This window comes from Calypte anna, chromosome 3 (assembly GCF_003957555.1).
Source record: "Calypte anna isolate BGI_N300 chromosome 3, bCalAnn1_v1.p, whole genome shotgun sequence".
Taxonomy (NCBI): domain Eukaryota; kingdom Metazoa; phylum Chordata; class Aves; order Apodiformes; family Trochilidae; genus Calypte; species Calypte anna.
This window is the reverse complement of record NC_044246.1, coordinates 37780933-37805030: the sequence shown is the minus strand read 5'-3', so window position 1 is coordinate 37805030 and position 24098 is coordinate 37780933. Positions and strand designations below refer to the sequence as shown.

The following is a 24098-nucleotide window of genomic DNA, read 5'->3' as shown; positions in this document are numbered from 1 at the left end:
AACCAGCCCCCTTAATGCTTTGCATCTGGAAAAGCAGATTAGAAGAGCTGCAACTCATCTACAGTGCCCAGGGCAGGACTGCACTCAGACTGCATCCTTTCTCCACAAAGGAGAACCATCCTCCTCCTCTTGTCCCCTGACAGGAGGCCTCTGATCTGCCTCAGCTGTGGAGGGAGACAGCTACCTGACAGAAAACAAATAAAACAAAGACCCACGGGTACCAGGATGCAATGGAAGGAGCTAGCTGTAAAAACTAGCATACTCAGCTCCCCCAGGGAGTTCTGCTGGCAGAGGACATGACTAGCCAGCATCTGTTCTGGCCTCTCAAAGTGAAGAGGATATCAAATGCTCCCATGCCAAAGCATGGGAGCTCACAGCTGCCCCGGCTCTGCTGTGGAACCAGTGCTCACAGGGGATGCACAGCTAGCTTGCAGATCTCAGCCTCAAGGTGGGCGCTTTTTTTACAAACCTGCAGAGCCCTTTGGAGCACTCAAGGGGCAAGGAACACAGCAGCTCACCTGGGGAAGGTCCTGGATACCTTGCACCAAACACACAGTTCACTTTCCTGCAGAGAGGAGGCTGGGGATACAGATGGAAAAGGGTGACCTGGCCAGAGAAGCCCTTGACCCTACCACCAACCTAAGGTGGGCAGTGGAAGTAGCCCAAATCCATCCTCAGGCCACAGCCCTTCAGCATCAGAGTGGAAGAGCAGGATTAAGAAACACTTCAATCTCTTTCTACCAAACAGCCAACTCTGGATGTGACAGCTAATTAACAAACTTCTGCAGAGCAGGATGGCAACAATAGATTTATGCCACCTGGGAATCCACTGTTGATGTATCACCACCCCACAACATCCACACTATGACCTTTATACTTCTGCCACTGCCAGTACAGAGACCCATGAGGAAACAAAGCCTCTGTAACCAGCCCAGTAGCAACACAGACTATTCCTCTTTGACATAGAATCACTAAGGGAAAAAGAAGATTTGGATGAGCTAGTGCACTCAGGACTATTACCACTTTGCAGCCCTTGCTCCCAGCTCCATGGACCTGTAACAAGGACAGGAAGACGTGGGTAGAGAGCATTGCTTTCAAGCTGCTACTTCAACAGCATGCCCAGCTGCTCCTAACACCAACAACCCAGGCCATAGCTACAAAGACCGCCAGACTCCCTACAAGCCCAGGAGTAGAGTTACAGGGCCACAGGGAAGGCAGTCCTTGAAGCAAATGAGCAGAAGGGACTTAGAAGGTCAGCCAAGTCCCATGTCCCAAAGGAGCTCAGCACTGGATGGACACAACCCCAAAAAAGGGACTGATTTATCACCATGTTCTCTGGGAAAGACATCAGGCCATGGCAGAAGTCTGATCATATTAGGGTTTGTGGTTCCGGACTCTCACAGATTTCAATAACATTTCCAGAAAGCATTATCAAACAGGTCTTGTCTTTAGGAGATATTTATTAAACACTGCATTCCACAGGCATCAATTCATTCTGTTGCAAAGTCGTCAGGAATGGCTTCAATGCTGGGGCTTTGCTTTTAGCCACTCACGAATCAAAGAGCAGGAGACTCTGTGTTCAAGCAAGTTCAAGCTTGTTTCTGAAGGCTGGACAATCAAATCACTGGGCTGGATCATCCTGAGACTGGTCCAGAGGAAGCACTGAGCCCCCTTTGACAAGGCTCCACTCAGTGCAGGCAGGTTTAACTCTTCACGTGCTGTGTGGGTGCTCCTTGCCAGCAGCTTAGCCAATGCAGATTTGACAGCAATTTCTACAAGGGAGCAATGTTTCAGCCACAGAAGCACTGTGCTAATGGTCAGGACTGCTACTCTCACCTGGCAGCCTTTCCTCCCTGCTGCAGCCAGGCACAGCATGCACAGCGCCATCATCCCTATGATGTCTGGGCCCAAATGGACTCCATGCATCCTTCCTTTTCTTTCTCTTCCCCATCCACAATCATCATCCCAAGCTGTCAGCAGCACTTTTTCACTTGCCTGCAGCACCCAAGGCTCCTTCCAACGCAGCCTTGGCTGCAAACAGCCACATCTGCAGAGAAGCAAACCAGCCCTCCCCAGGCCAGGGAAGCCACAAAGAGCAGCATGCGGTAAAACCACTTGTCTGGCCTCTAGCCCTGCCCCCTCTGCCGTCATGGACCAGCCAAGCACTTTGTACCTTGATCCCACCTCCTGCTGCCCATCTGCTGCAGCCCAGAGGATGCAAGATGCCACAGAGCAAGTAATGCATGCCAGCGTCTGCTTTTTGTCCTTCTGAGTATTTCGGTGAGCACAGACCTCCCACTCGAGCAAGCCATGTGTTTTCTGGCACAATTCATTATGAAGATACTCCTATAAAAGCATATTTTTGGCATGCCAGGATGGGGAACAACACATGGGTCAGCTTTTCCTCCCCTCCTGGTCACAAACAAAGAGCCAGAAGGCTCATTTGTGCCAGCTGAAGCTGTAGAAGCAGGCAAGAAAAAGTCACGAATGCTGAATTACACAAGCAACCTCCCTGTCCTAGGCGTTGTTCCCCTGTAGCCACATAAAGCAGCTGCTTAAAGCACCCCTGCTCTGCACACAGCCTATTCCAATGCTTAGCAGATACCATGGGAAGAACAGCCAAGCCAAGCACCCAGAGAGATTTGCATCTCCGAAATATTTCCAGCCAGCATGTTCCTCTGTGCAAGATGGTCCAGATGGGTAGAGCTGTGATAAAACAACTCTTTCCCACCAGGCCAGATGGAACTGGTTTGATGCAGGCAAGAAGTATATATAGCAGGCTTAGCCTAAGCAAGCCCAACACCTGGAACATCTGTGAGCACCCATCATATAAGCCTTTTAGAACCACATCATTTCCCATTCCAGTTGAAGTAAAAACAGAAATTCACTTTAAAACCAGGAAAATAAAAAATCACTCCTATTTGAGTCCCCAGCATAACTGGATGGGTACAATACAGCATTTCCAAGAAATGCTCAGCTAGCAGCTTTGGTTTCACAAGCCAGGAGGAACTGCTCCAGAAACTCCGGGCCTGGAGTAAACACAGCATGGTCACACTGGGACAGATGAAGACAATGAGGGACACCATCTATTTGCCCCTGCAGTTGTACCACACACCTGGATGCAACAATGCTGACCAGATAACCACCAAGCCTCTTCCTTTCATAGCAGTTAGCTCTGGACTTGCAGGAAAGGATATGCCTACACACCATCTCTTCTTGCTAGTTATCACAACACAACACAGGCCACATCTAGTTTTTCTCCACATGCTCCATGGATGGCCATGTCATCTCATCTTGTAGCACACTGTAGCACAGTCACTTGCATCCATGAGCAAAGTTCCACCTGCAAAGCATGCAGACATGCAACCTTCCAGGTGGGATTTACTGATCCAGAGGAGAAGCAGCCCAGGATGAAAGCAGACACAGAAGCCTCCCTATCCTGGAATAGCTGAGGGCATCTACCATATCATCCCACAGTACCTGGCTGTTTCACGTAGACCCCAAATGGAGACTGCAGAGCTGCTACACTGTTTTTCCTCACTTCCAGCCCTGTGTACCAACACAGGATTACATCTGCTCAGACCCTGGCCACACTCATGGACCTCACCAGGAGTCCTGTGACATATGGCAGATGCAAGCCCATGCTAGGAAACATCTTGGCTGCTGGCTTATCAGTTGAGTGACAATTGCTCTGCAATTGGACTGCAGCCTGACCTCACACCCAGTGGCCCACAGCACCTCTCTCCACTGACCTCTGTGTGGAGGAGTTCTTTTAAACACAGGCTCCAAGCAACTATTGAGAAGCAAACTCTGCCCTTCAAACCAAGCTTTAGAATTAAAAAACGAAACAAAAAACCCCTAAGCAACTGCTTAGCTTAGCTCAATTCTCAGACTCCCCAAAGCTCTTCCGAGAGGCTGCAGGCGGTAAGGGATTTCCTCCCCCATGGTTTGCAACCCTCCCTGCCATTCCAGGCCAAGGATCCCATACTTGGGAATGGCTAAGCCCAATTTCTGAGCAATTACCACATGACACCAGAACAAAGCCACTGGGGTTTGAATACTGTAAATCAACTCCCGGAGCAGATGCACGAGCAGTGCTGGCAGAGGGGGCAGCTGCCACAAACAGTGGGGAGGTGCCTGCAGCCTCCACTGCACACAGCCCCAGTCCCAAAGCAAGCAGGAACTGCTTACACGTGTGCTGCAGGAGGCAAGACCAGTATAACTGAGAAAAAGGCTCAGCACAAGGACAGTGAGCCCAGGTACCCACCTGAGAGACTCCTGATGGCTGCTGGCACAACACCTCACTCACCCACCAGTTCTAGCAAGACTGGGGCTTCCCCACGTCTATTCCATCACACTGCTTCCCCCACACAGACCCTGTGAATCCCTGTCCCTTCCTCAGCCACACACCCCTCAGGTTTGCTTCTTCCAGCTCAGCTTCATGATGCTGCAGCCTCCATCCTCCACAGCTCCCTGCCTTCGTCCTTCCACCAGCAGCAATCAGAGATCCTGCTTTCCTGTGTGCTCAAAGCCAGGCAGCAGGTTAAGAGGAAGGGCCACCTCCAAGCAACCTGACATGATAACCCCTGCAGTCAGAGACGGGAAGGTGATGGGGAACGAGGTCCAGAGCATTTACCACTGCATGAGGTAGCTGCTGAACTCGCTGTGAGCAAGAACAGCTACAAGGGTGCCACTCAGCAGCCACAGAGCAATGGGAACATTACAGGAGATTCCTCCTCATACCCAAGCAGAGCAAGGCTGCTCCCAACCAATGCCCCTCTACAGGCTTACTTGGGCTTGTGGGACAGCCACTGTGCTGTGCAGTTTCTCTCCAAGGCTGAGGCATGTGCCAGTGGCCTTTAGGGTATGGAGGAGATTATCTTCCTTCTCTACTCTGCCCTGGTGAGGTCACAACTGGAGTATCATGTCCAGTTCACAGTTCTCCAGTACAAGGACATGGAACTGCTGTATAGGGTACAGCAAAGGGCTACAAAGACAAGAGGCTAGAACATCTCTCTTATGACAAAAAGCTGAGGGACTTGGGTGGTTTTGGTCTAGAGAAGACTGAAGGGGGATCTTACAAATGCTTATAAATACATAAAGATGGGTGTCAGGAGAATGAGGCCAGTCTGTTTTAAGTGGTACCCTGTGACAGGCAACAAGTAAAGAGCACAAACTGGAACATAGGAAGTTCCATCTGAATGTCCAGAGCACTGGAACAGGCTGCTCAGAGAGGTAGTGGAGTGTCCCCCTCCAGAGACATTCAAGACCCACCTGGACACCATCCTGTGCAATCTACTCGAGGTGAACCTAACACAGCAGAGGGGTTGGACCAGATGATCTCCAGACGGTCCCTTAAAACCCCTAACATTCTGTGATTTTGTGTGTCTCAGATCAACTGCTGGCTGTGCCTTCACCCCACAGCCTCTGCCAACATCTTAGCACCTTGCTTAAACAAGGGAAAGCTGGAGCAAGTCAGGGTAGTACCAGTGGTAACCAAGCTCCTTGGCTCCCTGCAAGTTGGGTCTGCTGAACCAGAACAACCAGCCTTGGCCGCACAGGAAGCCCCTGTCTGTCCTGGGAGGAGGCTGACACAGCTCTGAGCCATGCTCTGCACCAGGGCTCCTGACATGTACTGCAAGAGGAGGCACGGACATCTATGGGAGGACACACCTGGGTGCCAAAGAAAGGGATCACTGAGGACACTGGGTGGTCCCAGACCCCAGAAGATACCCAGGTAGTCCTCCTAAGCCCCCACCCCAGAGAACCAGCTCAAGCTGTGAGCACGGTGGTGCAGCTGGGAGGGAGATAGGGCACAGTTAGCAGCCAGACTAAGAATCTCCTGCCCAAACAGGAGACTCTTCTTCCACCTGGCCTTTGGAAAAGAAAGCTTGTTTCGGTCAAGCAGGTGGGCCTGTGTCTACTTCCTGAGCAGCACAGGCAGCAGGGACCATGGGATCCCCAGGATGGTCAGGAGAGTATCTCAGTACCAGATAAATGGAGACAGAGGAACAAGCAAGACAGGAAGGCTACAAGCCCAGTGCAGAAGCTGGGAATCCTGCTGGCTCTATTAAACCATTTTTAATGGTGTGTCAGCCAAAGACTCCTGAGCAGACATCACCAGCTGTGTTGCCAAGCCACAGTGAGAAACACAAATTATTCAAGGGTGACTCAGCACCAGCGACAAGCCTGCTACACCTACCAGTCCTGCCAGCCGACTCTCCCAGGCTTGTTCAGAGTCCTTGAGCAATTCCCTCTGGCTTGCTCAGGATCACTGATTTATAGCCAACATGTGCAACTGGCAGCGTGTGGCAGGCTGGAAATACAGATGATCTCCAAGCCAAGCTCTCTGGCCAACAGAGCAAAAATATTGCACTTTTCTCCCACAGAAGGAAACTCGACAGACAAGCACCAAGCCAGGATGAGCCGCGTGCTCCCTGTGAAGTGGTCTTGATGGATGATGCTCACCCCCATATTTAAGCAAGGGACATGTGAGAACGGAAAGTCTTTACCAAGCGAAACTCTCAGGTGGTAAAGAAGAACCCAGGTGGCACTGAACAGCCAGGTGGGTCCTGCCAGTAGGAAAAGGCTCCAACAAAGCTGGCTCAGGGCTTAGCACTCCTTGCCCTAGGGCTGCAGGTGACACCCTGTGGCATCAAGGCTGCTTTGCTTCACCTACAAGGTGTGGGTGAGAACTTGCCTCAGGGTAGCTGAAGCCAGCATCTCGAAATATCACAGGAATGCTCACCGCTACATCCTTACACCCCTTCCTCATCCCTAGCCCAGCCAAGAGGGATTCCTCCCCAACAGCACTGGGTGTGCAAAGGGAGCCCCTGCCCAGGGCTTCACATTCTTCCTGTTCCAGATGAAATGCCCGAACAGGAGATGACAGGAAAAAAAGAAAAGAACTCCATGAAGCTGCTTAGTGCTTCTCTTCAGCCAACAGGAGCCCTGGCTAGCCCAGAGAATGAAAACACAGGCTGCAGAGAGAGACAAAAGAGGGATGTGGAGTGGGAGGAGGAAGAGGCCAGGGTAAGGACAGCAGTGCAAAGAGAAGCATGCACGCAAGGCCTCCAAGCAAAGCCAGCTGTTTCATCAACAGACCATCAGAGAAGACAAGGCTCCTGCTCAGAGCTGGCTCCCCTCCATGCAGCAAGGCTGTCAGGTCAGCACTTGAGCCAAGGCTGCACTGGGCATGGCACACTCCTGCCAGTAAGTAAGTCCTTGCACTGTCCCAGGACTGTTGGAGAAAAAAGCGGAGTTGGCACTGAAGCTGCTAGAGAGAGCTGCTCCTCCACATGCTGCCACCAAACCCACTGGAAGGAGGAAAATCTCCCCCCAGTACCACTTGAATCTGCACTGGCTTCAGATGTGCTTGGTCAGGATATCTTGCAGATTTTGCTTTCTGCAAGGGGCATGTGGGTTACAACCTTACCCAGCAGACCCCCAGCCAGACGTGACTTGACAGTAAGCTCCAGAAAGACCCTGAGAGCAGCTGGGTGGGAGGAGGAGGCTGGCTGGGGGGAGTAAGGGTGCAGACAAGAACTCACATCTACACCAGCACAAGGACCCTTCATGTGCCCCTGTTTTGCCAACAGCTGTATGTTTACAGTATCCAACAGAGATTTCAAGCCCACCTGTAAACAACTCTCCAGCTCCAAGGAGGACTCTTAAGGCCTGGGGACAAAGGAACAAAAAAGGGACAGCTGCACTCCTGAGACTCGTGTGCAAGGCAGCAGACAGGGAGCTTATTTATCTCCCAAACCCTGCTTTGGGATAAATATTTTAAATCTCTCTGCAGGTCACAGCAGTATATTTACAGCCAGTTTTCCCTCAGTTATCTACCTGTAGAGACTCAGATGCATTTGCTATGAATCCAGAAATCATAGGATTTGCTTCCTGAATCCAGGAAGATCCAGCTTGCCAAGCTCTCCAGACAGCTTATATATAGCTCATGGAAGAATGGATTCATTCAGTGCCATAGTCTTGAAAATGACACCCGTGCTGTGGCAACTGCTGCAGGGATTCAGCTGTGCACCCCTCCACGCAGCTGCCTCTACACAGCTCACCCACCAGCATGCATCCAACCACTCTGCCTTCCCAGCAGCAAGGGGATGGCACAGAGGCTGGGGGGGATGCCACACATATGAGGGGCAATTCAGCAGATGTACTCCCGATGGGGCAAGGCTATGCTGTGGGTCAAGCTCGAGGTGACCAAGTCTCTGGAGCATCCTGCTTTGCCACTTGGTTTATTGCAGGTTTGACCTGTTTGCTCCCCTCCCATAGGAAGAAGCTCCCAGGAAAGGCGCTCCCAACAACACACACCAGCTTTTCCTAGCAGCCACCATCATGCTGCAAGCCAAAAATTGCCCCGAGCATCCAGCAGCACTAGAGACAAGGGGAGCTGCCAAAAGACATTGAGGAGACACCTGAACTAGGCCTCGTGCTACTGGCTGCCTTGGTGCCTCTCCTATTTACATGGGCTCTATACTGGTGGGGTTTGACTTCTGCCTGCACCTGAAGCTTGCAGAGGGGTACTGGTTGCCCAGGGCTTCTCTCTGGGTCGGTATCATTTCCATGTTGCTCCTCACAAGTGTTTCTGGAGTTACTATCACAGCAGTTAATGCCAGCTGCTGCATGTTGCACATCCATTTCCAGACTACCTCCTCACTGCCTTCCTCCTGCCTAAAACCCACCACCCACAATTCTCCACATCTGTCTCCAACTAGGTCCCACAGGTCTGCACATTTCATCCAGATCTTTCTCTTTGCATTGCTGGAAAGCTGAAGACCAGCCCCATTCCACAATCACCATTTATGGCTGTGCAGGGCAGAACTGCTGCCCACCCATGGCCCTGCCTCTTGAGGAAAACATTACCTGGGAGAGGGTGGACTAGCATTATCACTGCTGAAAGCAAAGAGGGTGCAGAGAAGAGTTCCCTAGTTTATTTTTATTACAGCACTTTATTAATCTATATCAAAAGCCACAAAAAAAGAGGAAAGTAGACAGAGAAGCTAATGCTTCCTCTGCTCATGCAATATTAATTAAAAGGTAGCTTCTCTATGAGACATTGCTACATTACCTCTCAGCTAAAAATAGAGAAAAGTCATTCAGTGGGAAGAATATGCAAGCAGGGCACTTTCTGGAATACTTTTACAAATCAATAACTAGGCAGAATGCTTGGTACAGACAGATCTAATTCAAAGCCCCAGTGGCAAATTAAAGAAAAGCTCAGGTATAATAGACTCACAGAGCCAGAAATTCACAGTAACCAGATCTCCTTGAAAAACAAGTGCTTTTTTTCATAGTGGCAGAACAGCTGATTCCCAATGTATCTGGAGAACAGGTATTTTTTTATCAGACCACCACCAATCCAACAGTGGGAAGAGCACAAGGGCATCCTCAACAACCAAATGCCAAGAAAGCACACAAACAGTGGCAAGAGACGCCCAACAACCAGGTCCTGGGTTGTGAGAAGTTGTGTGGAGATCTCTACAGGTACCTGGGTCTCTATGGCCACTTGGGAATCCAGGTAAAATGGACTGCTTCAGCAAACCCATGGCACATCTTTATCTGCACAGGAGCTACACAGAAGAGTATCTCCAGACAGTGGGAAGCAAGGCCATATCCCAGCAAGGCCACAAGAACAGGTCCTGGGCAAAAGGGTCAGTACTGCTGAACCACGTGACACCCCAGCAAGAAGCTTTTCCACTTACACACCTGAAGGCTGCAAGCACACACAACATGCAGTGAGAGCCACCAGGAGCTAACTCAGCAGAGAAAAATCACCCATGTCACCTTTACAGCTTGGCTTTTGTTTGGAATATGGTGGAAAAACCTCTGTTCAAACCTGGATGGAGGAAAGGGTGATCTCAAAACAACTGGCTGACATCCAACCATCTCACTGCTACAGAAGGAGGCTTAGCCCAGGAAACTGGGCACTCTCATAGCACCTGGCAGGTGCTCTCAGATGCTTCCCAGATGTTCACAGCAGGCAGTACTGAGGGATAGGAATGAAGAACACCAAGCAGCTCACAGGAAGACCTGATTTCTTTGGTTCAAAGTCTGCTTTCACAATTCTTCAACTGCTGGAGGAGACTTTCAGTGTTGGCCCTTCTCCAGGGCAGCTGCAGAGGCAACTGAACAACTCAGCAGCACAAACCCATCTATGCTCCGATGGATGGCTCGGGAGAGCTGGATGCACTGGCCTGTGTGGTACCTTACAAGACCACCTGGATTTATCTTGCTGCATCTTGTCTTTGCTGGGAAAGACAAAAGCCACAGCCTGTCCTCTCACAAAAGCTTCCCACTGACACAGGCAGTGCCAGTGGCTTCAGCCCCTTCCCCAGCAGAGCCAGGACACACACACCAAAGCACACTGCATGGAAAGCAACAAAGGCACTTGCAAGCCATAGCTTGTCCTGCCTTTAACCATTTGGAGAGTCACTGCACAGTTTGGAATCAAAGGCTTGCTTTGTGCTCCTAAAGAAGCTAAGGAGCAACCTTAATGAGGAGGAGTGTTTATAGTTGGTCTTAAGCAATTCTATGGCTATCTTGTGTCAGCATCATGCTCGACAGCAAGGACAGCCCTGCACAGAGCTGCCCAGAGGCACATAAGCCTCCATGCTGCAGACAGAATGGGGCTTGGCCTTCCTGTGCCGTGGCTCTGGTGACAAAGCCCTCTGGCTTGGGGTGACAGAAGACAGAGCCAACTTGACAGCATGCCCATATCAACAGGAGAGTGCTGTCTTGGCTGCTTTCCAGAGTGGCCCAAGCTGTACCCAGATGTAAACAAACTTAATCTCACAACAGCATCGCAGGAGAAGAAAAGTTATAAAGCCTGTCACCTCAGAGCTAGCCAGAAAACAAGTATCTGACATTAGCACTGAAGTCTGAGTGCAAAGTGCTCACAGACATTCCTGTTCTCCAGGACAGAAGTCATCTAGGAACTGAACGTATGTCGACCAGGAGCTAAAATACAAGCAGACTACTAATAATCACTCACTCAAACCCTGGCCCCTGCGTGCACAAGCTCTCAGTACAGGCAGCAACCCTGTGTGTGTCATTGCTTTCTTCCAGCCTGAAACATTTTGCTTTCCAGAGCAGGAGCGTTCACATTCCTGAAATCCAGTGTCACCCCACTTTTCAAATGGGAGTCTGCTCATTTCAGTCTTCCTTGTTCATCATCCCTAACAACAACAATCCAACATATCCCACAGCCTCACAGAGGTCCAGACCATCTTACAGCTGTGGATTCAACTCAAATATATTCAGGATCCCAGTGCAAACCCCAGTCTACAGATGCCAAGCTTCCCACCTGATGTATTCAAATCACAGCTTAATTTGACCAGGACAAAACAGGCCATTGGTTTCCCACTGCCAAGCTCCATCTCACACAAGGAATTATCCATTAAAAACAGCTATGCCTCATCTCCAGACACACAGTTTGTGTTCACAGACTGTGCAGGGGGACAGGGAGTTCACAAGAACTCACCATTGCAAGGTTCCACCCTGACAAGTCCCAGTCTGAGTTCTGGGGTTGGATCTGGATAGTTTTCACTTCTGATCCCTGGGGCACCTGGACAGCCCAAGCATCCATCTGCTCACTATCAACAGGAACATCTTAAGTATGTCACCTAATATTTTTAAGGCTTAAAATGCGTTTTCAAGAGAAGTCCTTGAAGAAGGAGGGTCAAAAGGGCCCTTCAAGAGGGTCAAAACTGGAGAACAGAGGATGGATTTTTTGAAAGCTGACCAAATCAAAAGAGCAGCCCCAGGCAGTTAGCAGTCTGCAAAGAGTATCAACAAAAGCACCTTATCCATTAACCTTTCCAAAGTGCTCTAAAACAAGCAGGCTCTGGAACAGCCAAGCTGGGCCAGCACACCAAAACTCCTCTTCCCAGGCACATAGACCAGGTTTTCAAAAGCTTGCAAACCACTCTGAAGTCCCCACTGCCTCTCTTTGCTGATCAGACAGCACGGTATTAGTTACCTCTCAGAGGAGAGGAAAGAAGTTTGTCCTGTGCACAGCCTTAGATTGCTTCCCCGAAAAAGGCAAGGTTTAAATTAAGACTAGAAGTACTGTATGGCTCAGCCTTTAAAGCTCAGGAAAAACATTTTTGCATTAAATTAAAAAAAAAAAAAAAAAGCTGGCAAGAGTGAGGAACGGAGCTGAAGCAGCAGTCAATGAAAAGCACATGCGCTGCAGACCTGGCTGCCAACACAAATTGATGCTTTGAAACAAAGACCACTTGTGTTTGGCTTGAAGATCTTCCACAGCTACTCGGCAGGGGCTGAACAGATTAAAAGGAGACACAAGTAAACACAGGAGAACAGCACTTGCTGCCAAGTATTTCCCCAGAACAAAGGAATGCCTCGAAATGGAGTCCCTGCCTTGACAGGATGGCATGGGTTCATCCTCACCGTGCTGCAATGTGCCAAAGCATACAGAAACAAGAGGAAACACCAGGCAAACCTTTGGACAAGACTCTATGCAACCTGAATAGAGGCAGCATGCACGCCCACAGCCTGGATCTGGAGAGCTGTAACTGTTTAATGCAACAAATGTGCTTCCAGTCTCAGGAGCCCACATGAGCTTCACTGCAACAACCCTGCACCCAACTCTCCTTCAGCAGAAAAGAACATTTAGAAGAAATCTCAGGCAACTATTCTTCCAATTCAGACACTCGTGAGCAGTGGGATTGCTTCTTCCAGGCAAGCCAGCGCAGAAGGTATGCTACATTTAGAGTGCAGCCCTTTAACCCCACTGTGTAATGTATTGTCTGCTTTTCTAACAGATCAAAGGCATCTACAAGCTCCTCTTGGATGACACCTCACAACATCCTCCAGGCAAGCAACAGGACATGGAAACAGGCCACACAGCACCCACCACCTCGGCTATGCTTAAATGCCCGCTGATGACTTAGAATCAATTGTCAAATCATCTCTTCAACTCCCCCTCTCCCCCAAGACACAGCTGATTTCTTATAAAGGTTAAAGATACTACACCTGCCCTTCTTCCACCTCAGCTACATCCAGCCTTCTCCAGGAGGTATTGCCACACCAAACATGTTCACCTGAGGCCTTGGGGAGGTGAACTGATAGAGCTGCCTCTTTCACACAGAAAAATCCACTGTGCTAGCTCACAGCTCCCCAAACCCAACATTAACAGCCCCCACCACTTAAATCCTCACAAAGGAGAACGCTCCTGTGCATCTGTCAAGCATCTTATCAGCCTCGCTGCCCTACACGCCTGCAAAGAGCTGCCTCTCCCAGCCCATGAGATCGCCACTCATGTCAGGAGAATGAGACCCATTTCCTTGGGGTCTGGACAAACAATCGCATGTCCTCCAGTCCCAGGGGAGTTTTCCTGCAAACACCACAGCAGCAAACTGCCTTCACAAAGAGCACGTTTGTACCCAAGCCTGTCTGCTGCTAAATAAGCATTTGTTCCAAGTTCGCAAATATCGAAAGCAGTGGAAACACCCACTGCTAATGTGAAATATTTTACATTCCAGGTCTGAGAGCTACGCTTGAAAATGTTCAGAGAGGAAAGAGTGTTTATTCACTGGAGAGAGGTGTAAGTCCAGCTATTTACTTAAGTCCACGTGTGCCTGCTGGAAGGCAGCTTTGATCTTTGTAGCTCAAATAGCAGATTAATTGCAACAAAGGGAAGAAAAATATTAGTGTAAAGTTCCCCCAGTAAATACCTGTAACCAGGTCTTCAGATCTTTTTTAAGTGCCTTATCGCTTACAGACTGCCTGGCCCCATGTTGTTGCCAGGCTCTTGTCTTCCCAGTCCTTTTCTACCTTGTTCCCTTTGGGCTTTATGGCCTTTGGAGAAAGTACAGCCTGCCCTCCCTCCCAGAACACATATGCCTGTCTGCTTGGATGCAACACGGACCAGCCTTTGGTCAAACAAGGTGAGACCTATCCATCTGAGCAACACACAGGTGTGCTGTGCCAGCCACCCACCTCTCTTAAGCAAGAAGGCTTTAGCAGACTGGGAAGAAACATGCTTCAATCAGCAAAAGCACTCATTACCCAGCATGCAACTAAATACAGATGCTTGCTGCAGTTTAAACATCTGCCTATCTGCCCTAAGAAGATGGTCTTGTTCCAGATCAACTAATAGATCACCATCTTTAAAGGATGCAGAACAACATAACCCTCTGGTTGGTGCATGTTCTGAATGGTCCAGGACCCACCGTGCAGACTAAGAAGTGCCTGCAGCCATGACCCTGGAACTGCCATGCCTTTGAAGCTCCTGCCACAACAGGGTTACAGCCTGAGCACAGACAAGTCCTAAGTAGGACTGCATGCCTCATAAGAAATTAATAGTATTGGCTTGTTACTGCTTTGCCCCAAAACAGCCCAGAAATTTCATGAGCTGCACAACTTTTTGCCTGCTTAAGGGATGCTCACTCAGATCACCTATCACAGTATTTGGTCTAGCTGCAGAGGACTTGGGACCACTGGAAAACAGATGTCAGCTTCGGCTCAAAGAGTGAAAGTCACTCAAGCTGTACTATTGGAAATTTATTCTGGACCCAATAAGAGCCCAAGAGAAATTCCCATATCCTTTCTGATCATTCCTGTTTTCTGAGGTTTTCTTCTTTAGGAACAAGCTTTCTAGTAAGTACAAGAATGGCATTGCCATACAGGAACATACAGCTCAACACTGGACAAGGAGGCACTTCCAGAATAAAATAGACCATTAGGGGTTTTTTTAGCTTTAAAGAACAGTTGACTCAGCAAATATTTCCTCTGCTAGCATTTCAACCACATGTTCCAGCAGCAGCCAGCTGTAGTGTCATTGTCAGGAAGATCACAGCTTCACTGAACAACGGAAATGGAGAAATAGGGACCAGCAGTCCAGGCACCGAGCACTTCTGGAACACATACGTGGCAAAGGAGGATCACAGAAAGGACCCATGTGAGGCATGGAGCCCTCAGTTCACAAGTCTTTCCCAACCCCTCTCTCCAAACAGCATCCACAAGGCAAAGGAAGACACTGCCTTGCAACCCACAAAACTTATCACTAGTTTGTAAAACCCAAACATCAAACTGTACATTTCAGCCAGGCTGCTGGTGCCTACGACAGACAGCAGCATGTTGCTCCCAGCGCTGTAGGACATGTCCTGTGCTGAGCAGGAGAAACGAGGAGAGTACTCGCTTGAAGCAGTAAAAATCTTCAGCAACTGGAGAGGGATGCATGCTGGCAGGGAAGGTTGCAGACACTCCTCATGGGCAGGCCTGCACATCCCTGCTGCCAGTGGCAGCACACTGGCAGGCAGGCAGGCAAATGCTGCGGCAAGTCCACAGCACCTGGTGGTTCCAAACCACAGCCAAATCAAAGCATGAATTCTCCCTCCAGAAACTGCCTTCCTATTAGGCTGCCAAGGCAATTGGCAACTAGCAGCACTAATCAGCTAAATAAGGGTTGCTTTTGTGCTTATCAGCTGTAAACTGGACATGACTTGCAGCCAGGCAGCAGGGCTCAGCCACGGCTGGAGATAGGCAACAAGCAATAGCAGTGCTATAAATACCTTTCCCTCAGTGGCAGTATTGTCCCATCCATCCCCAAGTGTTAGGACTAAGATAAACTCTTGATTTCACAGCAGAAACTGCAAAGAAAACTGTACAACTGTGCACAGTGACACGTGAGGGACTACAAGCGGGTGCTGGCATGATGCAGGACCCTGTCTGCAGGGTTCCCAACTGAAAGGGATGAGAAATGGGAGCGTGGCATGAGGAAGACATGGGATCCTTCAAAGCCAGGCTGGAACCCAACTCTTGGCCCTGTGACTCCTGCACCACAGCCAAAAACTGGGGCTCCTCAGGCAAGGAAAACAGCACTAGGAGGCCAGGAGGGAGAAACAACAGAGAGCAGAGGGAGGGGAGGTGGGTTTGAGCCTTGCAGCTGGAGATGAACACCGTGAAAAGAAGCAGCAGCCAGGAAAATCAAGCAGCCGCCTACAAGATTCTGTGCTACCGATGCTGAGGATGGCAGAGCTGAGAACAGGTAAGGAGGCTGGCTGGCCCCATCCCTGCACAACAGAGAAAATGGATGGCACGAAGGGGGATGGCTCATCCAGACGTGCTCAGCAAGGGAGAAGAAGATCCCCTCAGCAGTTGGGAGGGCAGTTTTCTCCGGTCGGGAGTTCACTGCGTGCCTGCTGGAGGTTTTTTTGGTGTTTTTTTTTTTCTCCGAGTTTTGATCTGCTCAGATTTCACGGATAAAACCACTGGCTGCTGCACACAAGAAGCTTTCCCCGGTGCCCGCCCTCACCACAGGACGCGGAGAGGCTGCGAGGTTTGGGGCGGCGGAGAAGGGGTGGGCGCAAACCCACGGAGAGGGGGGCTCCGAGAGCCTTCTCCCGGGAGTGCCTGTTCGCCATTTCCCAGACGGCGAGTGTCTGCCGCATTTGCATCCCCAGTTCATTTAAGCACGGCGCTCCCTCTTACCAGCGGGCGAGCGAGGGCGAGCCGGCGCACGCCAGGAAGGGGAGACGGAGCGAGGCGCTCCGGCGGCTCCCGCAGCGCGGCGAGGCTCGGTGGGGCGGGGGCACGGCCGCCCTCCGGGGGTCGAAGCAACGGGGCCCCGTGCAGTCCCTGCTCTGAGCCGGAGCCCCGCGGGCCGAGCGGACCCGTCCCGGACCTCCGGACTCCACCACCGCCAAACTCACGGGAAACTGGGCGGTCCGAATCACCGACTAGCTCGTCCCGGGAGGCCGCCAAACCGCCCCCACCCCGCAGGGGCGGCGGCCGCGGACCCCGCTCTGCCTCCACCTTACCGGCGGGCCCCGGGGGGCAGAGGGGAGCCGAAGCCGCGGGCGCGCACCGGGACCCGCATCCCCAGGGCGGGGTGGGGTGGGGCAGGCCGAGGCGCCTGGCACAGCCGAACTCACCCAGCATCAGCAGCGCTCGCACCGCCGCCATCCTCCACGCCGGTCAGTGCTGGCCCCGGCCCATGACCATGCCGCCGCCCCGCCTGCCGCCGCCGGGAGGGGCTTCCGGGGGCGGGGCGGACACCGGAAACCGGGCGGGGCCCGGGCGGTGGGTTGGGGGGAGCGGGGCCCCCGTAGGCAGTGCCGGGGTCACAGCCCATCTTTCCCCCCGACGCTGCCCCGGGGGCTGGTTCGCACCGTCCGTCGAACGGTCGCTGAGGAGCCGAGGCGGCCGCCGACCCTCCTCGACACACGGGACGATACCTTGGCCTGGCCGGCTGGGACCCCCCTACTTCTGTCCGCAGCAAGCCCCAGCGTCGGGTGTCCGGAGCAGCGAGGCAGCAACTGAGGTCCCTCCCCGCCACGGGGCTCCTCGCAGATGGGCTGCTTGTTCATGGTTGAAGCTCCCCTAATACTGTACCGTTCTTGAAAGGCCTGTGAAAGCACAGGGGGACCCGGGAACCAGAAGCTCAGCACCCCGCGATGGGCAGAGGGCTAGACACGCAGTTCCAGCAACTGCGCAAGACATTGCCTGCTCCTCCACAGCACCCAAAGTCGGGGCGCGGCAGCGCAAGCTGTCCTGGCCAACCTGCACCGCGCAAGCTGAAAGCCTCCCTGGCCGAGCGAACACCTCCTGCGAAGCCTTGCTGCAGCCCTGTGCCACCAGCTCCGGCAGCTGCAGCTCCGAAGGTCAGCTTTCCAGACAGTTTGTGGAGCCTCCGAAATGCAAGCTGCTTTTTGGCACCGTCTGAAAGACTCGCCATCAGACTCCGTCCCTCGAGAGCGCTGTTGGATCCATCACAGAGGATGCTGAACCTTTGACTCAGCAAAGCCTGTGGCACAGGATTAGAGCATGCCTGCTGTCCCGTGCGGTGGTGCCAAGCCGGGTGCTGCACCAGAAGCCATCGCCACCATCTAGCAGGGCCTGGGACACCACACAGCGGCCCCAAGAGGGCGGGTGGCTGCGCGGCTTTGCCATTAGCCGCAAACCTGTCTTCCCTCATAGGAAAGTCACCGCTTCCTGTCACCAAAAGCAGTCCTGATTGTGGTCGGGGACCAAGCAGCCTCAGAGGAAGTGGTTGCCTATTCAGCAAGCGCTAGAAAGCGAGTTTTGCTTCCACCTGCAAGCCCGCAGCAAGCAAGCAAAACAGCTGATGTGCAGTAAGCTACAGGGTCTCTGTACCACATGAGCCAGCTGACTTGCCCCTCCCACTGACACCAAGGCACCAGATTCCAGCCTCATTTAAAGAGAGTAATGGCTTCTCCCTCCCCAGGAATGAACTGAGACAGTCCTGGTATCATCACTCTTATCTGAGGAGCACTTGCCACATCAGGCCTCAGAGCTGCAGGCTGTCACCTGCCCAGCTCTACCTGCCTGTAGTGCTCCAGGGACCAACACTGCAATCCAAGATACCCAGGAAACCACTGTCTGCTCTGACTGCTTACCCAGGCTCTGCCTGAAGCTACCTTGCTCCCTTGAAGAGAAGGGCTGTGACATACTTGGCCCTGTCCTCCTCACAGCTACAGGCTGGGCAGCCAGGCTTCCTCACTGCCAGAGGGCAAACCAGCCTGGACGTGGCAGTGAACAGCATCTGACTGGAAAAGAGAGTGGCATAATTACCTGCACTGCTAGGGCAACAAGACCATGGAGCTGGCCTTTCCCTCCTTCTCCCCTCTCCAGCTGCACTGTAGGGCTAGATTTTGAACAGCAGGAGGTGAGGCACACAGCACATCTCCAGTTACAGGAGGAGGAAACTCCTTGGGAAAGTGGGTCAGAAGCAGCCAGAAGTCCCCCCACACCAAGACAGTTAAGCATATCCCTGCAAAAGTACACCAGTTCCTGGAGCCAACCAGAATGATGTGCAGTCACACTCAAATTCTCAGCCCCCAAGACCAGGTACCCATATGCAGCACAAAAAAGCCAACCTTTTTCACAGGGGAAAAATGAGACTAGAGCATACCCCATCCAACAGAAAATCCTCTTACTTGCAAGGGAGTATGGCCACAGTTGTTTGTAGCAGCAATTTAAGCAGCCTGTGCAGCAAAGCAGAGTCTGTTCATAACCTGAACATGAGGTCATAACCTGAGCAAACACTAGAGCCCTTCTAATTAGCCACAGCTTTGTAGCCTAGTGCATCCTGAAGAGGGAGAGAACGAGGCCCTTCCCAAACCAACTTGGGCACCTCCCATCCCCACCATCAGTAATCTGCAGCTGCAGTGGTTTGAGCTGGGTTTATTTGCCATTGGCACCACCAGCTTCCCCCAGGGAAGCATGACGGTATTAATGGATGTTTAACTCACTGGTCAATGCACAACAAAGCACATAGTGGTGCTACTGCTGCTGCTCTCAGGGCCTGTTGCTCTCAGCTTGCAGCAGGTCTGAAAAATCACACCCACAACTGATGGGCAAAGGCTGCCAGAACCCCAGCCCTGGCTGATGTGCAGGCTGGCTGCACATCCCTGGCTGAGGGATGGTGAGTGAGTCAGGGAAGCAACCAGCAGTCCAAAGAGAGCCACCCCAGCAGGAAACATACAGGATATACATCTCACTTTTGGTGAGCCCTTTCCCCCTTTGAACCCTGCTTTCCCCATTGCAGCATTTCAGTGGCTCCATTTGGGACAGGCAGCCATTCTCATAGGAAGCAGGCCAGAGCCCAGACAGAGCTCCACAGTTCATATACAGTCATTTGCTTTCTATCCATCAGCTTGTGACTTTGCCAACCACAAGCCTCACTAGCACGCCTGGCACAGCTCTGCAACCCCAGTTCAGAGCTAAAAGAAGTCCAGGTCAGGCCAGTACATTGCACAAGCCCAATTAGGTATTGCCTTACACAAGGCCCCACCACGTGCTTCCCACCAGCAGCCTGTTGCAGAGGCTCTCCTTGGCGCCAACTCCATCCTCAGCTGGCTTCTGCAGGGGCAGGTGAAGTGCAGAACAGTCAGGTTTTCACTCGATTGGTCCCTCGCAGGACAGAGTGCAAACCCACCCCGCAGTCTCCTGTCATTTTGTAGGTGAATGGTGGGTCAGAACTGCCATCACACCAGGTCCAGTCGCCAGACGGTTTGCGGTCACAGAGGGACTCACTCTGCTCGGCAGATGAACCAAATCTCATTGCGGCGCTGAGGGATGCTGGGATTTTCATAAGTAGCCACGATGTAGGTTTCCTGGAGCACAGTGTCTGTGGAGCCCAAGAGCTCACAGAAGAGACTGATCTCTCGCAGAATTGTCTCCTCAGTGGTCGTCCCATAGAAAACCCTGCAGCAAAGGGAGCAATGTAAGTTAAGAGAGACAGTACTCCTTCCCATAGCCAGTGCTCCCATCCCTCTGCCCCACAGCAGCTATGTGGGCAGTTCATACTCCTCTGCTGAGCTAAGAAAACACCTCTGGTGCTGGGGTCACCTGGTTATAACCCGGAGTGGTGCCCTCTCAGTGATGTGGATTTCAGGGTCTGTGGGAACAGGGGGGTTTTGCTGAAACTCTCCCGGGAGATAATAGGCAGTTACGACCTCACGCTCTAGCTCGGTCCCCTCCTTGGTCAGGTGGATTTCGTTGAGAACTGGGACTGTCATGCCCAGGTAACAACCTGGAAGGAGGGAGGAAAACAATGGGCACAGTGAGATGGCTGAGTCCATGGGGGCAGCCCTCCTCCCTGCTACAGACAAAGAGTGGCAGGGCCCTCCCTCTGCACAGCCTGCCAGCCCCCTCCAGCCCCTGCCTGCACACACCTACAGAGTTTTCCTCGCAGATGTAGCGCATGAGCTTCATGAAGCTCATGGAGATGCTCTGCTCATACATGGGCTCCCCCTTGGTGACACACGCCCACTTCCCAGCTGGGTACCACCGCTCCTCGTAGGCTGCTTCCTCACACTGGAACAGGCCACAGACAAGTCAGGTGAAAGTTAAGCACGCTGACAGCACTGCAGCGCTTGGGTGGCAACACCAACACTGACAGGCAAGAGGTGGGGAGAGAGGACCCTACCAAGATGAGGTCCCTTACTAGACAGTGGTTGGCAGGAGAGGCTGGAGAAGGTGAGAGGAACTGACATCACACACACCTCGGACAAGGACATTTAACAGCAGTGGGAAAAATCAGCAAAAGGAAAGGCACAGAGAGGGGACAGGGTGCAGGGAGGCTTGGAGGCTCCTGGCGTGCACAAGGAATGCAGCACATCCTTAGCAGAGGGCACAGGACTTTCTGCTCCTCTCCAGTCGCTGTCCTGCCTACACACAAGGATTTTTCTGATTCCAGGCACCCAGAGGCATCCAGTAAGGCTGTTATGATTCCAAGGTGCACTGCCTTTTCCCTGGAGCACTCTATGCATGGAGGATACCAAGCAATAAGCCTCCTATCCAGCAGGAGAAAAAGTCTGACAGACGAGCTCTAGCATCCAGAAGAGCTGTGAAGATTGGGACAAGACTCCTCTCAGATCCTTCTCCCATAGCAAGAAGTGACAGGAGGAGAATTAGACAGGAACACAGCTGGTGCAGAGGGGACAACTTTGTGGGATGGGTCAGAATCTCTGTTTCTAGCACAGATGCCCAGTCTTCTGCAAAAACCAAACACAGAAGAGGGGGCAAGGGAGAGTGGAAAAATTGCATCTGGATCTGCTCGAGGCATATTTATAACCACAAGAACCACATAAAGAGGGGCTAAGAAGTTGTAGCCAGCACCTATCTTCCTGCTCTCAGCCAGATTAAAGCAGTCGTGAGACAATCTTGCTCCACAGAGCTCAGGGCACCTGTCCAAACTTCTGTGCTCCTCAGCTGTTCTGGAAGTGACTGAGCCAGGAAGCTGTGACTAGCCTCAACACTGACTGGAGCTTCCCAGTGCCTCCATCCAAATCAGGCCTCTACTCAGCCAAACCAAAGGCAGAAGGCATCTGGGCTGCTCATGTACATCAGTGGTGTAGCAGGAAGAAGAGTATTCCAAAAGACTGCAGGCCAGCCAGCATTTGCCTTCTAGATGGGGCCACGTCTGCTACTGTCCCACCTATCAAAGCAGAGAATGAGTATTTTCTGAGCAAGGAAACTGCCAGTATCTCTAGACTATTTGCAGCTCTCCTCTGCTACACCACCTGTGAATAAACCTACCAACCCAGCAAATCAGTCTCTGGTCCTTTGACAGCCTCATCCTTTTATTAACCACCACCACTCTAGAAGATGAGACTTGACTATGAGAAAGAGTAAAGATGCTCCACACACACACAGTGGCAACTTGTTCCCTGCAATGAGAGCTGGGGCACTTGACTGAGTACTGACAGAGCAAGGCTCTGTATGTGGCATAATAACCCACTTGCCTCCAACAGGATAAGGGCTCGCAGTACTAACAGCTCAGGAGGAGCAACCAAGTTGCTACTGATTGGGCCCAAGCCAGGGAAACATGTCCTTGAGGGCCTCATCTCCAGCATCCCCTCAGCACTAATGCCACGAAGTGGCTCCTATCTCCTCACCCAGACCCAGAGTTAAACTCCAAGAATCCTTCTCAGGCACAGAGGGGATGCCAGTAACAAAAAAGATCTTCAGGCTCCACAAAGTCCTGGGGGCCCATTCCTGCCTGGGACTGGCACAGATAAAGAGCCCAGACTACATCCCTAGAACTCAGAAGAACAGGGGAAGAGGGAGTGTGGTGAAGCCACAACCCACACGCTGAGACGTGTTTTATAGGCAGGAGTGCTGCACCTCAGCCCAGAAGAAACTGGCTAAGCTCTCCATGCAAAAAGGACAATTGACAGATGTCTTCTTGGTAGCAAACTCAACCAAGCCTGCAGAGACACAGGAACCTGTCTGACAAGTACTTCTTCACAGTAATTTCTCAAAGCTCAGAGGCACCCTTTTGTGCAAGAGATTAAGTGTGCAACTCAGCCAGCAAAAACAAGAGATGTTCAGATTGGCAGTTGTGACAATCAACAACACATGCTCAGGTCTGATAGCCAGGGCCACAGGCCCTGTGTTCCTCACAGAAGCATCCTTCTCTTGCACCAGCTGAGATCTTCAGCTCAACCAGTAGCTGTGTAACCAGCACAAAAACAAACGCAGCAGGACTTCAAGCTATGCAAAAAGATGTTTTGAGCAAGGCAGGAAGCATGCTCGGAACTGAAAATTCACTCTCTCGGATGTGTGCACCCTAGCAGAGGATAGGTTGGTAAAGGAGACAGCTGGAAGCCACGGGACCGGAGAAAGCAGCAAGACCATTCCGATTATGAAATAAAGGCTAGGAAGTTGAGCATTGCCATTGACTCAACATAGGAGAAGATACAGGAACGCCAGAATGCTGCGCCAACACAGAGCCGCCATCCGGGCCGCGGTCCTTCTGCAGAAACCTCCGAAAGGCCGGCGTGCGCAAGCCGACCCGGGGCCGCCTCCTCTGCGAGGCGGAACCTCCTCCTTCTCCCCGGGCTCGGCAGCAGCACCCACGGCAGCAGCCTCACCCCGGGCAGGCAGTGGATGAAGGCCTGGGTGTGCAGAGAGGAGCAGGGCTCACCTCCTCATGCTGCGAGAGGGTAACGTACGGCACGGGCTCTCGAGCCTGGCTGTGCCGGGTCATCTGGACGATCGGGCCTGCCATGTCTGCAAGGCAAAGCACAGGAGAGGCGAGGCTCGCCCCGGCTGGAGAGCAGAGGGAATCCTGCGGTGCACCGGGCCCCCCCTCGGTACACGACGCCGGTTCGCAGGGCGCTACCGGCCCCAGAAGGGTTCACCCGCTCTTGGCGGCTGCACCGGGCGCTCCCTTCCCTGTCCGCGCCGCGGTCCGGTTCGGGGACCTCCCTCCAAGCTGGTCGGGCAGCGGCCCCCGACCCAGCCGCAGCGCGGCTCAGCGCTCACCTCGGGGCAGGCTCACTCGGTGCGTGCTGGCTACGACCTCCCAGTGGGAAAACAACCGGCCTCGTTCCTCCTCATCATCATCCTCCTCCTCTTCCTCATCCTCCCCGCCACCGGCTGCCTCCTCCTCGCCCAGACCGTCCAGGTCCTCCAGCCTGATGCGCGCCATAGTTTTCACCCCACCGCGCACCCGGAACCGAGAAGTCCGAGGCCCCTCCCCCCCGTATGGCGTACTCGCTGTCGTCATGAGGCTATCCCCTCGCGTGCCGCCCTTGCGTCTACTGCAGACCCGCATCCCTCCCGCCTCGCACCCTCCCTCCCCCCAACTC

General features: G+C 52.4%; 2 protein-coding genes across 4 annotated transcripts in view; both read right to left on the bottom strand.

The window, feature by feature from the left end:
• PTK7 (protein tyrosine kinase 7 (inactive)) overlaps positions 1-17007 on the bottom strand; it is a 38639-nt gene extending 21632 nt beyond the window's left edge. For all 3 annotated transcript variants that reach the window (XM_030448604.1, XM_030448605.1, XM_030448606.1), the window contains exon 1: positions 16911-17007. In XM_030448604.1, coding sequence (XP_030304464.1) covers positions 16911-16941 — 31 coding nt within the window. In that variant the 5' untranslated portion in view covers positions 16942-17007. The remainder of the gene's footprint in view (positions 1-16910) is intronic.
• Positions 17008-19264: 2257 nt separating this feature from the next.
• Positions 19265-23961, bottom strand: LOC103538619 (heme-binding protein 1-like). Its single transcript, XM_030448314.1, has 5 exons — positions 23773-23961; positions 23432-23517; positions 20676-20817; positions 20350-20533; positions 19265-20205 (listed from the first exon to the last, which is right to left on the bottom strand). The coding sequence occupies exons 1-5, from the start codon at positions 23936-23938 to the stop codon at positions 20031-20033; spliced, it is 753 nt and encodes a 250-aa protein (XP_030304174.1). The 5' UTR covers positions 23939-23961; the 3' UTR covers positions 19265-20030.
• Between the last annotated feature and the right edge of the window lie 137 nt (positions 23962-24098).

Excerpts from the sequence above, each read along its gene's own strand:
- LOC103538619 (XM_030448314.1), bottom strand. The coding sequence starts at position 23,938 with ATGGCGCGCATCAGGCTGGAGGACCTGGACGGTCTGGGCGAGGAGGAG. Across the intron at positions 20,818-23,431 it reads CCCTCTCGCAGCATGAGGAG|TGTGAGGAAGCAGCCTACGA; the intron begins GTGAGCCCTGCT and ends GGCCTGTTCCAG. Across the intron at positions 20,206-20,349 it reads CCACTCCGGGTTATAACCAG|GGTTTTCTATGGGACGACCA; the intron begins GTGACCCCAGCA and ends CCTTTGCTGCAG.